We start from the raw sequence: 13,704 nt of genomic DNA on the forward strand, positions 1-13,704 counted from the left end.
AAGGAGATCGGATTCAAGGTACATATATACTTTCTATTTGGATTCACTAATGAGATAAACATGATTTCATGTTACTTTTATTCAAGGGATAATAGGATAAAAAGCTTATTTTGTGTGGATATGATACTATGTTATTATATTTTTATGGCGACAGACAACATTTAGCGGCCTAAAATAGTGTCGATGAAACTGACTTATCTCTTGCACACCACTCCACGGCCGTCAAGGCCGCTTGCACAGTTTAAGCTTGCATGCTGAAAATTGTTTGAAGAACTCATCAGCTGTGTCCCCTTGAACCTAGCGACGTCGCAGTCCGTGGAAAGAGGTTCGAAGATGCGAATTCTCTCTGTCCTCCCAAAACAGGCATGCTGACTCCCATCTTCACCCTGCTGACGTAGTTGCTTGCGTATGTCTGTCCCAGGACTCCCTTCACTTCACCGCTCAACGAGTAAAACTTGAACCCTAGATCAAGGTGGGCGAAGCAGTCCTCGTCTGTGATCCCGTAGTTGTGAATCATGGAATCCTTCTTGGTGATGGGAACAACTGCTGCTTTGATCTGGAAGTTGCCTTCCACCTCGATCACCACTGCATTCGTGTCTAGGGACCTGGTGATGCTTATCCCGGGCGCGGATTCTGGTTGCCATCTTGCGCCCTCGCCCTTGTCGAGGAAGACAGGAGCTGCATCGAACGAGAGTTCCAAGCGGTCGACTGTGTCGTCCCAGGTAGCCGTCTTCTTGGCGCCAATCGAGATCTGATGGTCGTCGAAGAGGATCCCGAGCGACTGGACCCAGGTGAAGTCCCTTCCCATGTTCTCATTTCTCCTACCGATGAAATGAGCGTTGATGTGCAGGTTGATGTCGGAGACGATGCAGAAATCTTGGTCCTTTTTGCCGTGGAAGTAGAACGTGATCCCGTCAGCGCCAACGAATCTCGGGTCTTGGCAAACTGCTCCCGGCCTATTGCAATCTATTTAAGTGGCAAAAAAGAAATGTTAATACCAACATGAATGTGTGTGTGAGAGAGATGGGAGAGATGAGAGATGAGAGAGAGAGCTTACTGCAAACCGGACTGCAAGTGACACAATCAACCTCACAAGTTCCGGGGCAATCTTCTGGACACCGGTGCTCCATGAGGTAGCAGCTCGGGTAATTCCTGTTTCTGCAACGAACTCTCTTAACTCCGGCAACAACTGGAGACGGGCTGGGAGTCACCTCCGGTGGGGAAGGAGTTGGGCTAGGAGGAGTCGCCTCTGGTGGCGAAAGAGTTGGGCTAGGAGGAGTCACCACCGGTGGTGATGAAGGAGGTGGGCTAGGAGGAGTCACGGGTGGCGGGGGCGGGCTGTAGCCTGGAGTAGGGGGAACTGCAGGGCAGACGGCCTTGCACGAGACACAGTCAGCCACGCACGTGGAGGGACAATCATCGGGGCAGAGGAGCTGCTGGCTGCAAGTCTTCTTGTAGTTCTTGTCCTTGCACTTGACTTTGCTCACTTTAGGGGGGGGAATAGGAGGCGAGGGAGGGCAGACGGGCTGGCACGACTTGCAGTCGACGAGGCAGTCGCGAGCACACGTAGTGGGGCAGTAGAGATCCTTGTTGAGACACGAAGGGTAGTTTTTGTTTTTGCACTTGACCTTCTTGGGCTTGGGGCCGGCCGCGGACGCCCCCTGTGGTGTAGCGAGCAGGAGAAGGACGGCGGCCGAGAAAACGAGGCGGAGCATGGTTTGTGGTGTGTGATCCCTCAATGTAGTACTAGTAGTGTGTGTTGTTGGTGTGTGTTGTTGGGGGCATGAGGTTCTTGTTTTATAGAGGGAGAGAAATGGTGGGATCATGTGGCCTTCAATCTAGGCAGGCATTAGCTGTTTCAGATGTAATAATACGTGATCGATCTTGTTTTGTAAATCAAGTTTTCTGCTTTGAGGAATTTGTGGGGAGTTTTGTTTTGGTTTACAAGTTTTTATATTTACGTAAATATGGGAAAACTAAAGCTGTTTTTGTTTTATTATCTACTTTTAGTCTAATAGTAGTACTACTAGTATTCTTCAATTTGTGACATTGCATCGTTGAATGTTATGTTTTTTTTTCTCTTTTAATGAGACGATTACAATTTTTTTGGGCTCATTTTTCCTATGTCAGTCTTATTTTTGTGCAATTTTGTGTGTTGGGTGTATTTTCAACCGTTTTTATTGTAATGTCAAGAATACGTGTGACGTATTTATTAATGGATCTTAATAAGAATATTTTATAGTTTTATTTCAATATGTTAACATGTTTGATTGTTTTCTAGAAAAATATCATCATCATTTCATTGTTTTGATTGTTTTAAAAATATACATTAATTTTTGTAGAATTTATTTTTGGAATTAGCGATTAATAGTCGGTGGAGAGAAAGGTAAGTTGACATTTACATGGCAATAATCAATAGGGAAAGGCCAATATATATACTTGCCTGTAGGTTAAGTAAATCTTTAATTTTTGGATAATTTTCTATTTTAAAGTAAAAAACTTGAATTCGTTAGTAAGGAAAAAAGTCAACAAAATTAATGTCAACGGCTTAAGTTCATGGAATTGTATCAGACTTGCAGATTGAAAGTAATCTCAAGTCGAAGCAAAGGCGTGACAAAAGCCAAGAATCTAAGCAACAATAAATGTGTTCGAAATATATGTGTAATACTGTACTCCACATAACTTTTAACAGAAAGAAAAATAAATAGTTTATGTAAGGATCAAATATTGCATCTGGATTGGGCTTTTAGTTAAAGACTTGAGCCACAGACAAATTTGAGCAATTTATCACAGTATCATAGTATAACCTTGTACTGTTGTTAAGAGGGTTGAATTCTCACAAATTTGATCATTTCTGGATTTTACATTTCAAGTTAGAAACGCTGATTCGTTTACATTAGATTATTTTATTTTGTTTAATCTAATAAAAGATAGCCTCTTTAGAGTATATATCAATACATTCTATGATTGATTTTCCGACAGTCATGTAGTCGGCCCGGGAAAATAGCAGAGTGAGCCCAAAGCAACATTATTTAAAAATAATACTTCTATATTTATTGAGTTCAAGTAGTGTGAATAAAGTATGAAAGAGGTAAAAAGTAGGAGAGAGGAAGATACAATAAAGTAAGAAAAATGATAAACTGCAAAAAATGTGAATGTAGAAAAATTAAGACTCGTAAATTCAGCGTATAATACATCACAAAACACCAATTTCATATATAGACAAACACAAAAAAACAACCATTAACGAACAAATGAATATAGGTTCAATTCAATCAATCAATAATGCAGTCAATCTACTGCCTAAATATATAATTTCAATAGATGTGTAGATGAATAAATGCAATCTCACAGCAAACCTTGGAATATTCATCCTTCCAACTTTTTTCTAGGACTCCAAATCTGTACAAGAAAATGATGCAACCGTAGGTATTCGAGTTGCACCGGGGTGAAGGTTGCAGACGATGCTAACTCAACACGAACGCGTGCGTGCACCTTTGACAGAGCTGATCTCCAGCCAGGTAATGGCAGATTTGATGGTGTCTGACAGCTTACAGCTTCTTGGGCAGATTGTAGGTTTTCTTGAGAAACCTTGTAGCAGCTTCGTCGTTCCTGTAGCACAGAACTCGTAGCAAAGTGTTGGGTTCAGTCGGGCTCCATTGCCCCGACGTTGCAGGTAGTGGGAGCCGAGCTTTGGCAGAGGAGCCGTATGCTTCCAAGGTCAGGCGTTTGAACCGATCAATGAGGCTCTCTGTGTCTGTTCGGAGAAGTGGGATGATGTTTCGCACCGTGGCTGAGAATTTATCAATTATATCATCAGGCAAACCATCCCCATCGGCTGAGAAAAGATGTGTGAGGGCCTTGAAATCATCCTCTATTACCACTGAGTCCTGCTTGGTGAAGGCGCGTGACGGGCCTCCAGCGAGCAGCACCAACAAAAACCCATCGAAGGAAGCTCTCATTACGTCGGCTATGATGCGTGTACGGACTCTCTCGTTAACAGTGTCAGCCACGATGGTCAGATTTCGCTCAAGTTCGTGAAGGAAAGGCTCGATTCTTGATGATGAAACATCACCAACATATAAAGAATCCCATAAGACATGGCTTAGATCGTGGAAGACGACTTTATAAGCCAGGCCCTCGGACAACTGTTGTACTGCATCGATGCAAGTGGGAGGGGTGAGCTCAAACTTTTTCCCCAGCCCGTTCAAGAAATCTTCTACATGGGCTGAATCCGAGTTCCTCAACAGGGTAATTATTCTTTTCTCAACAACTTCCAACTCTGATCTTATTTTATGCAACGAGTTTATACGTACACAAAGCTGTGGTGCCCCAGTGGAGCTATCTCCGTTGACAGTAGCCACCTGAGGATTCCTCTTCTGCAAGGTGGCCGACTTCTCTTTCTTCTTCCAGTTGAACGATGATCCTACAGTGCATCTTGTTAAGGTTGGCATTGTAGGGATATACACATTTCTTGATCCTGCACATGGACAGTTAGTTATATTTTATTCATTGATTGCTATAAATTATATATCAGGAAAGAGATTTTCATGTAGATCAAAGCATCGTTACCACAGCCTGATTTTGCTTTAGTTGCATAATATTGAAGACATTTATCGAGGCCAGCCACTAAGTCCGGAAGTATTGCAGGATGCATCGGTATTGGCAGCTCAAAGAAGGCCTCTAATGTCTCATCGACTATCCGTAGAACCTCTACTGCTGAAGGAGCAAATCCCTCTTGATTTGCTCGGGGATTCCAATCCTATCAAGTAGAAAAGTAATAAATTCAAATAGTGTTCATGTTTCTGTCGTACACCTCTAGCTCGATGCATAAATTGAGTTTATACCTCTTGTTGAAGATTTCTATCAACCCATTCCTTTAGCCTGTCTAATCTCGTCTTTATCCATGCTTTTACCAAATTGGCAATCACGCCTTCAGCATCATAAGGAGGCATCTCACGAATAATGGCCTTTCCACCATCATCACTATCCACCGAGTCTTCAACCGCAATTTGGACCAGATCTTTTTCCAACTTATCTGCAGCTCTCAAAATTTGTACTGCATCAGGTGTCAATTCTGTAATGCCTGAAATGAATTGCTTCAGCTCGTTCCCGTAGCAAACGTGTAGAGTGGCAACAGCAACCCCTGCAGCAAACGGGTGCCATATCTTCAAGATAGGACTAAACGTGTCCTTCTCATTGACTGCAAGCTCGCCAACATCCTTGGCCAGGATGGCAAGGACGGGAAGGGAATTTAGCTGATTTCTTGATGCTCTCCTGCTAGAGTCAGCCTTTTCCATCATCTGTACACCAAAATATAAAACATGTCATAGAAGTCACTATCGCCCATAACTAAAGAAACTGGGAAATGAGAACTGCAGACAAATATTGAAGTTCAGGTAACATCAGATAAAAGAGGTTAACAGTCTTTAGAGCATAATGCATGGTGGTTTTGTATAATGCAGTAATCATTAAGATAGTTTCATGAAAGTGATGATGGTCTTGGATTCACTTTCATGCAAACTACACCTCAAATTACTAATCATATCTTCAACTTGCCTGAGCAAATGCAGTGCGAAGGGACGACCTAATGTAAGTGTCAATCCTGCTAAGAGCCACATCCACTTCATTTTTCCTTCTTCGGCGATACTCATTTGAGATGTCTTCAACTAATATTTTAGCAGCCACTACCCCAATGGACACAATGCTTTGCATAGAATCAATATTCCCACTGTCAAATGTTTCATGATAAGCCAAGAGTCTTTTCTCGGCCAAACCCAACATGGCGGTCAACGCAGAACTCAATATCTTAGCATAAGCTGGATCTTTAGTCATTTTGGCATCTTTGGAGACATCAGCAAGTTGACTGTCAGCAGCACATAATAGATCATTTTCAACTTGCCCAGTTGCAACATATCGATTGAACAAAACCCATGTAAAGCATAGATTGTGCAGCATTTGATTCAGCCCTAGGACTCCCCATGTTTTCTTTATGAGCTCCATGAGCTCATCAACTTCCTCTACAAAGGATGTCTCCTCATTAAGATCAAAACATGCTTCTAGAAGCATTTCATAAAGACGGAGATTCAACGGGAAGCCATCTGCCCAGTGGCTGGATTCAAGTGGGGCACCATCAGACATCCTATTTGCCAGCGCCATTACTGTAGTACGCAGAACTTGCATGGACTCATTGTTTCTCCCAGTTTCTATCGGCCGATCCAAGGCTGCCTGAATTATCTGTCGCAGTCGTTGAGCAGCAGTATTACCCCTTTCAAGCGGCAAGTGAGGGTGCAGCAGAAGACCAGCCTCCAGCATTCTAAGGTTTCTCTTCTGCCAAGCTTCGTATTCATCTTGATCAGTAAAATCAGAAGCTTTGAATTGCTGTAATAGCTCCAGTGGAAGAATCATCGACTCATTTCTTCTCCCAACCTACACAATAAGGACAAATATAAGGACAAATCTTCATTTAATTAATTCTCCACACAAACCAATCAAATTACTTTTCTCAAGATATTGTAGAGAAAAGTTAAGAAAATTCAGATACGACTCCAGATATCAGCCTAACTTCTAGGTCACACTGACATCTAGACTTAGGCAGGTTCCATGCAGCATTGCATGTCATTTAATGCATAGTAAGACATCAGTAAAGGTTAGGTTAAAAGTCAGCATCCCAGAAGCGTAAAAATTAAGATATGTCACTGTTAGGAAACAATTAGAAATTATTTAATCAGTAGTTAGCAATAATTTGCAATAGTCCAACCAGTAGATACTAAAAAACACATAAAACACCTTCTATTGCTGCTGCTGGAGCATAATCAAATGCAAGCAATGAGGCTGTTTCACCAATTGCTTCAAACCCCATAAGTTTACAAAAATAAGGTCTGTGATAAGCTTTGAAACAAAGTTGGATTTTTCCAGCTTAGAATCTCATTTTACAGCAAATACCCAGCCTCTTCAAAAAAAACAAAGACTTTGGACTAAACAAACCGAGATTTACACTGGAGAGAAGACAAAAACGAGTAAACATATACCAAAATAGGAAGAATAACAACAAATCAGCAAACATTAACTGAATATCCACTTTATTCACCAAGCACATTAAGTAGATCACAGTAGCACACGAATCCAATTCTCACATGCATTAAACACACAGAAATCTCTATTTGACTCCTAAAAGGCAAAATTCCCAATGTTTGGATACTGCACACCCTAGATCAATACACAATTTATTGAAAAACGACAAAATTTCAAACTCGAGCTCAATCACTGCAGTCAAAATAAATAAGTAGTCCAAACGGTAAAATCAAATCTAGTTTCCCCCAGTTTGGGAATGAAAACGCGTTTTCCTAACCTGCCCAGCGGAAATCCTCAGCAAACCCCTACGAATCCTCGAATCAGCAGCCTCGGAGATCCTCATCTGAATCCTCATTAGCTCTCCAACGGTCACCGGCTTCTTCGCCTTCCCTCCGGAGCCCGAATTCCCCGAATCGGAGCTCCGCTTCGAGCTGGTGGATCTCATCCCCAGCGCCTTCTTCATCTTCGACGCCGCCGCCGACGTGAGCGACCTCTGCAGATTAGCATTCGAGGCGGCGCCGCCGGGGCTGTTGTTGTTGGGGGAATTTGTGTGGCCGTTGCTAGGAGTGTAGGTGAGTGGCCTGGAGGAGGAGGCGCGGTTGGCGGAGACGAAGATCTCGTAGGCGGTGGCACGGAGGTCGGCATCTGAGAGAGTGGGGGTTAGGTCGCTGAATGGGAAGGGGAGAGCGGTTAGAGCGGTGGAATTGGCGGCGGCGGTGAAGCGGGAGGTGGCGGAGGAAGGAGAGGCGGTAGCGGCGGTGTTGGTGATGGAGGAGGAAGAGAAGGAGTCTCTCTTGGAGTGGCCGAAGGTTCGGTCTCTGAAGAGAGACGCCATTGTCGCTCTGTGTAGAGAGAGAGAAGAGAGAGAAGGTGAGTCACAAAAAGTAAACCAGAGAGAGAGTGAGTGTTTTGGAAGATAGATTTATTTCCCGTTCCAAATAAAACAACCATTTCTTTTCGAAAATTAAAATAACAAGCACTTTCTTTTTTAAAGGTTTAAAAAAGCATTAATTTCTTTATATTTTAACGAGTTAATAGTCTAAATTTTAAACAAAATTAACTATTTAAGCTTGCATTTTTTATTTAGGTTTTTTACTAATTTAGTTGATAAATTATGTAATTATGCTAATAGTTGTATTTTACCAATTAGACTTGAAATAAGTATCAATTACTTATAAACATGAGCCTATCAAACTATCAATACTTTCAGAATTACGAATACTCTCAGAATCACTAATGTTGTCATAATCATAATTATAAGGGTATCAATTTTCACACATCGTTCCAGCTATAGTCTACGTTGGTGATTCGATGAATAATGATTTCTTTTGTATAATTGGTCGTCGTCTTGTGTCTACTTTTAGCAATAATCGACAAATGTTAATTTTTTGGCATAATTGTGACTATCACTAAATAATTTATCAAAAATATGCTATATACAAATTAAATTAAATTCTATAAACTCTAAATCTGCTAAAAAGCATGCTATAGGTAACTAATTATCATTAATTAATATTTCATGTACTTCTATAAGAATGTCGATCATTGTTATATGAGTATAGTATATAGAAAAATATTTCGTGTGTTATAGTATTACATTTTAATTTAAAACTTATTTGCATCGGTGTGAATCTAGTACTACTAGATTTTACGATATGATTTATCAAATGTAACAAATCATTTTGACTCCAAAATGGAGAAATAGACACATTGGTGTCACATCCTTATCAACTTACATTGACACACGCTACAGATAAAAAAATTACTATTGTACTATAAAAATCACTAATATATAATACTAATAAAATTTCAATTATTATTTCATTTGAATACAGGGCTTGGGCCTTGGATAATTGGACACATGCTGCATGACTAAGATCCCATATGTTATGTATAATTATAGTTCCAAATAATATATTATTACACCTTTTTCTATTGTTGCATTCACCGTCAATGTTAGTACATTTAAATTTGTATTCCTCCACCCTAATTTTTTTGACTTAGTATCAAATATTATTCGTTGATTGTCAAGTTAAATATACATCTCAATTATTAGCCAAAATAACTAATTGAAGCAACAACCAAGTCGAGCACCCATGTGATAAGACACCATAATAAAACTGAAATTGTAATTATACTAAAATATAGTAATATTATTGGTCTGGATATTTATAACTAATTGAAATTGTTTTTTATTTCCGCCGAAATATATTCATAGTAAGCCAATCAAGATTTAGTTTTGAATGAATTTACAAACTTAGATACATAGAATTCAGATTCGTGAAGTGAAAAATACCAATACTTTTAAACTTTAATTATAGTTTTTTAATAAAAATTCAACCTATTAAACCACTCGCGCGTTTCTAATTTATTTGCCAAATTGCATGATTAAAAAATTTAGTTAGCACCCAACGGTCGTAGCGCAGTAAGCGTGGAGTTGTGGTGACCCTGTGATCACGGGTTCAAACCCCGCCACCCCTAGGAGACTTTCAGCCTTAATTCGCAAACTCGGTTGAATAGTATTAGTCGGATTTCGCCTCTTTTCCTCGTTATTTGTGAAGTTTTTTTTACTAGTACTAGTACGTAATTTGGAAGCTGGAAAACATGGGAAATTGGCTGGACTTTAGTTGGCTGATAATATGTGAAAGTGTGGGGCTCACACCCTTAACAAATCAATAATCGGCTTTGCAACATTTCTAGTATTTATTACTCCCATCCGCTCCTTTATTATGAGTCACACTTATATTTTTTGCATATTTTATACAAATAATAATAATAATTACTAATTAAAATATAAAAAAATGATAAAATAAGAGAAAATATAATGTAAAGAAAGACTATTCTTTCAGCCATATTTTCGGCTCAATATTAAAAAGAGGAATCGGCTCAATATTGAAAAGAGGAACAATGCTCGTGATTATATATTAAATGTTTTTTTAACCAATTAAATGTTGTTCCAGAATATCCTATTTATATCGCATATATTTTCATTTTGTAGCGGAATATTCATGCATATCATTTCTTTTGGTATAATAATCCGACACCTTAGCTTCATTAAATTCGACCTTAATTAGAGAAAAGAAAGAAAAATGATAAAAAAAGGAGAAAGAAAAATGATAAAAAAAGGAAAAAGAAAAAGGAAAAAGTAAAACCATGGTTTTACGAATAAAAATTGGTTGCCCAGGATAAGGAATTTTCACAATGATAAGAATTTTTGGGTTTGATTCCATCTGAATATAGAAAAAAAAATGTCGTCTTCAGCTGCAATTAGAGGTTTTGGTTCAATACTCACCCGATTTTCCAGTGGGGTTTCTGTTAAACCCCTGAGCTCTCTCCATCCTCACAGTTAAAACCCTTCCGCTTTCTAGATATCGATTTTGCAGCGTATGTCGGATTTTGATTAACGAATTCAGTTTATTATGGCACAGGAAATGGCTATTCGATAAGAAATTTATCGTCAATTTCTAGGTACTCGTGTTCTGGAGATTGGGCTTCGTTTTCAGGGCTTAATTATGGTAGCTGTGAGAGGAAGATCTCAACTCGCGCGCCGCTGTGTATGGGCAGACGATCGAGTAAAATTGCTGGCAGAAAGGTATTTAATTTAACTCTGTGATTGTGCGTGGCATTCTGATTTTTGTAATTTTTCAATTGGGATTAAAACACATTGATTTCACAGAGCTCGTTGTAACAGATTTTTAGGTTAGTCTTGTGCAATTTAGTAATGATTAACTATCCTTCAATTAATCTGGAAAAATAAAAGTTAAATGTGTATTTTAGGGGAAATGGTCAATTATTCACCAGATTAAATATTTGTGAATGAAGGGGACGCTAGATTTTACTCTCTATGAAAAGAATTCACATTAACATGTAGAATTAAGTCATACTCATAATTGTGTGATGAGATTAGAATCGATTTAGATTGGAATTGGCTGCTCGTCATTGCTCGAATGCTGAAATGCGAACCAGAAAACATGTTTCAGAAAGGAAGCTGCTGATTCTTAGGCTTACTAGAGTTTTGATTGCTATTCTCTGTAGCAATGCATGATATTTGTGAGATCATAGTTATCAAGTAGGCAATGCCGTTAAATTTGTTAGTTGGGCTGTCAGTTTAAGCTTAACCCAGAGACCGATAAACTATGTAACTGAGGGAGAAGGAGCTGATCATCCAGAAACACTTATCTATGTGGATTTAGATTTGATTCTGTATCATATCATATCTGAAAAATTAAGGACAACTTGGTTCTATGATTCTTTTTCTATTTCTTCAATGCAGACTCAAAATGATCTTAAGAAGGGGAAGCTGTACGCTAGATTTGGGAAGGAAGTTGTATCTGCGTAAGTTAGTTGCTACAGTTATCGGACGACATGATATGGCACTTTTCATAACATATCAACTATGAAGAGCACTCATATACCTTAAAAATCAACGTGAAGCTACTCATCCACATTATTCAAATTTCATGCACAGTGTTTGCTAATTTATTTTCATTCATGTTTATTGTTGATCATGACTGTTTTCACTGTCTTGTAACTCCCATTCTAACCCATGTACAAGAGCTAAGCCATCACAGCCTCATGCTTTTTGCATAATAGGCATCGTCACCTCTATACATCTTTGCACTTTTTCAAACAACTTCCAAGATTCTCGCTTTTCAGTATTTTAATTTAGACTATGGATTTTCTTTTGTGAATTCTGCAGGGTTAAGAAAGGTGGTGCTAGCCCAGTATCTAATACAGCTTTGGCTGCTCTGTTTGAGAAAGCAAAGGAGCTTGATATACCGAGGGATATATTAGATCGCAACATTAAGAGAGCTTCAGAGAAGGGCCAGGAATCCTACATTGAGAAATTCTATGAGGTGGTCTTGTGTACTACTTGCTGTAGCTGTTTTTCACTCTAGGCATGTCTGAATCATCTCTTACTGACTTTTTTGGAAGATTTGTAATCATAACAAATGAAATTTTTTTATTCACAGGTCTATGGCTATGGTGGGGTAGGAATGATTGTTCAAGTGTTAACAGATAAAGTAACTAGATCAGTGGCGGCCATTAGGGAGGTCGCGAAGGATTGTGGTGGAAAGATGGCAGATTCTGGATCGATTATGTTCAAGTTTAGACGAGCTAGAGTTGCGACTGTAAAGGCTTCTGATGTTGAGAAAGACGAGCTTCTTATTATTGCCTTAGATGCTGGCGCGGAGGACATAATTGAGCCCTGGATGGATGCAGATAATTCGGAAGAAGATTTTGAAAGGTTTTAGAAACTTTTCTTTGCATACAATTTATGATCTTCAATCTTTACATATTTGCTTTATGTGCCATCATTCCTCCCAGTATTGTTTACACATCACTAGGTATGTATAGTTGTTTCCTGATAACAGAACAACCAAATGCTCTATATATTGTTAAACTACACTATTTTGTAGTCATAATTTATCTTTTGCTGGTAGCAACGCTTTAGATTCACCCAAGAAGCAAGAACTTCTCTCTCTCTCTCGTGCATAACATTTGAATTATAGTAGTAGTACTAATTTTCAATGCATATACTGCGAGGTTAATGTATTTTAATCCATCTTGTTTTCTTTGTCATAGACACTATAAAATAGTAAGTTCGATGGAGAATTACACTGCTATATTGGAAAAACTACGCGAGGAAGGAATTGCATTCGAAACTGATGGTGGGTTCGAGCTTATCCCCATAACACCAGTTGAGGTATGCCAATAAAGGATTCCAAATTTGTAATGTATGAAACCCTCACTCAACATCTAATATTATGATCTCTGCTGATCTAGTCCTAAAGACTTTTTTCTCGTAGTTTCAAGTGTCCGATCCCAGTGTAGGGTTACAGTAGTTACCGTTCTTGGTTGCAGGTTGATGACGAGGCTATGGAGTTAAACAAGGAGCTGGCGTCCAAACTGCTCGAGCTAGATGATGTTGATGCAGTATATACAGATCAGAAATGATTTTGACCTTCTAGGTATCTTTGAGATGGCCCTCTTCTTCTCTTTCAGCTGCTCAGCATTCTAACTGAGATTTTGAGGCTGCGAGTTTTATGGGCTCGTCGTGATTGCCCTCCGATGTGCAAATTCCGGTGGCTGCCAGATGAGTGTGCTATATCTGCCAGAATATTCATTGAAGGCTCATTATTTCATGGTGATAGTTTTGCTGATTTGAGAAAGAAAGAATAAAATAAACAAGTAATGACATGACATTTTTTGTTGCATCTTTATTTTTCACATTACTCCAAAATTTTCTTGTACGATAATAGTAGCTAATTTTTTTTTTACCAATTTATCTCTTTTTCTTTGAATATCCAATTACTAATTGGGCCTTTTGTGTTGAGAGTTGGAAAAGGCCCACTTTTATGTTGAGAGTTGGAAAATATAAATGGCATACCTTATTTAGGAAAATATTAAAATACCATGGTTACATAATTCTTTTATTTGAGAACCAAAAACTAACTAATTAACAAATTCACCGTTTTATTTTGTCACCCTATTACTTTATTAAGTACTTCTTTAACATTTATTAAGAGCCCAAATAGTTTGAATTGTGAAATGTAGAACTTTTCAAACAATCCACTAATAGCAAAAAAATTTTTCAGATGCTGTTTTTAGGAATAAATTTTATACTCA

At 38.8% G+C, this 13,704-nt stretch overlaps 2 protein-coding genes and 1 pseudogene across 2 annotated transcripts; 1 reads left to right on the forward strand and 2 right to left on the reverse strand.

Annotated features, from left to right (window-relative positions):
• Nucleotides 1-36: 36 nt before the first annotated feature.
• Nucleotides 37-1,969, reverse strand: LOC121753008 (annotated as a pseudogene).
• A 1,183-nt stretch (nucleotides 1,970-3,152) lies between these two features.
• On the reverse strand, nucleotides 3,153-7,985 carry LOC121753006 (protein unc-13 homolog). Its single transcript, XM_042148136.1, has 5 exons — nucleotides 7,352-7,985; nucleotides 5,560-6,429; nucleotides 4,848-5,303; nucleotides 4,573-4,762; nucleotides 3,153-4,480 (listed from the first exon to the last, which is right to left on the reverse strand). The coding sequence occupies exons 1-5, from the start codon at nucleotides 7,907-7,909 to the stop codon at nucleotides 3,552-3,554; spliced, it is 3,003 nt and encodes a 1,000-aa protein (XP_042004070.1). The 5' UTR covers nucleotides 7,910-7,985; the 3' UTR covers nucleotides 3,153-3,551.
• A 2,234-nt stretch (nucleotides 7,986-10,219) lies between these two features.
• On the forward strand, nucleotides 10,220-13,318 carry LOC121750136 (probable transcriptional regulatory protein At2g25830). Its single transcript, XM_042144606.1, has 7 exons — nucleotides 10,220-10,419; nucleotides 10,503-10,666; nucleotides 11,348-11,409; nucleotides 11,774-11,930; nucleotides 12,048-12,322; nucleotides 12,661-12,781; nucleotides 12,940-13,318. Exons 1-7 carry the CDS (start codon nucleotides 10,323-10,325, stop codon nucleotides 13,030-13,032), a joined length of 969 nt encoding a protein of 322 aa, XP_042000540.1. The 5' UTR covers nucleotides 10,220-10,322; the 3' UTR covers nucleotides 13,033-13,318.
• Nucleotides 13,319-13,704: the final 386 nt, after the last annotated feature.

Source organism: Salvia splendens, chromosome 10 (assembly GCF_004379255.2).
Source record: "Salvia splendens isolate huo1 chromosome 10, SspV2, whole genome shotgun sequence".
NCBI lineage: Eukaryota > Viridiplantae > Streptophyta > Magnoliopsida > Lamiales > Lamiaceae > Salvia > Salvia splendens.

Excerpts from the sequence above, each read along its gene's own strand:
- LOC121753006 (XM_042148136.1), bottom strand. The coding sequence starts at position 7,909 with ATGGCGTCTCTCTTCAGAGACCGAACCTTCGGCCACTCCAAGAGAGAC. Across the intron at positions 5,304-5,559 it reads TTCGCACTGCATTTGCTCAG|ATGATGGAAAAGGCTGACTC; the intron begins GCAAGTTGAAGA and ends TTTGGTGTACAG. Across the intron at positions 4,481-4,572 it reads TAAAGCAAAATCAGGCTGTG|GATCAAGAAATGTGTATATC; the intron begins GTAACGATGCTT and ends GTCCATGTGCAG.
- LOC121750136 (XM_042144606.1), top strand. The coding sequence starts at position 10,323 with ATGTCGTCTTCAGCTGCAATTAGAGGTTTTGGTTCAATACTCACCCGA. Across the intron at positions 11,410-11,773 it reads GGGAAGGAAGTTGTATCTGC|GGTTAAGAAAGGTGGTGCTA; the intron begins GTAAGTTAGTTG and ends TGAATTCTGCAG. Across the intron at positions 12,782-12,939 it reads TCCCCATAACACCAGTTGAG|GTTGATGACGAGGCTATGGA; the intron begins GTATGCCAATAA and ends TCTTGGTTGCAG.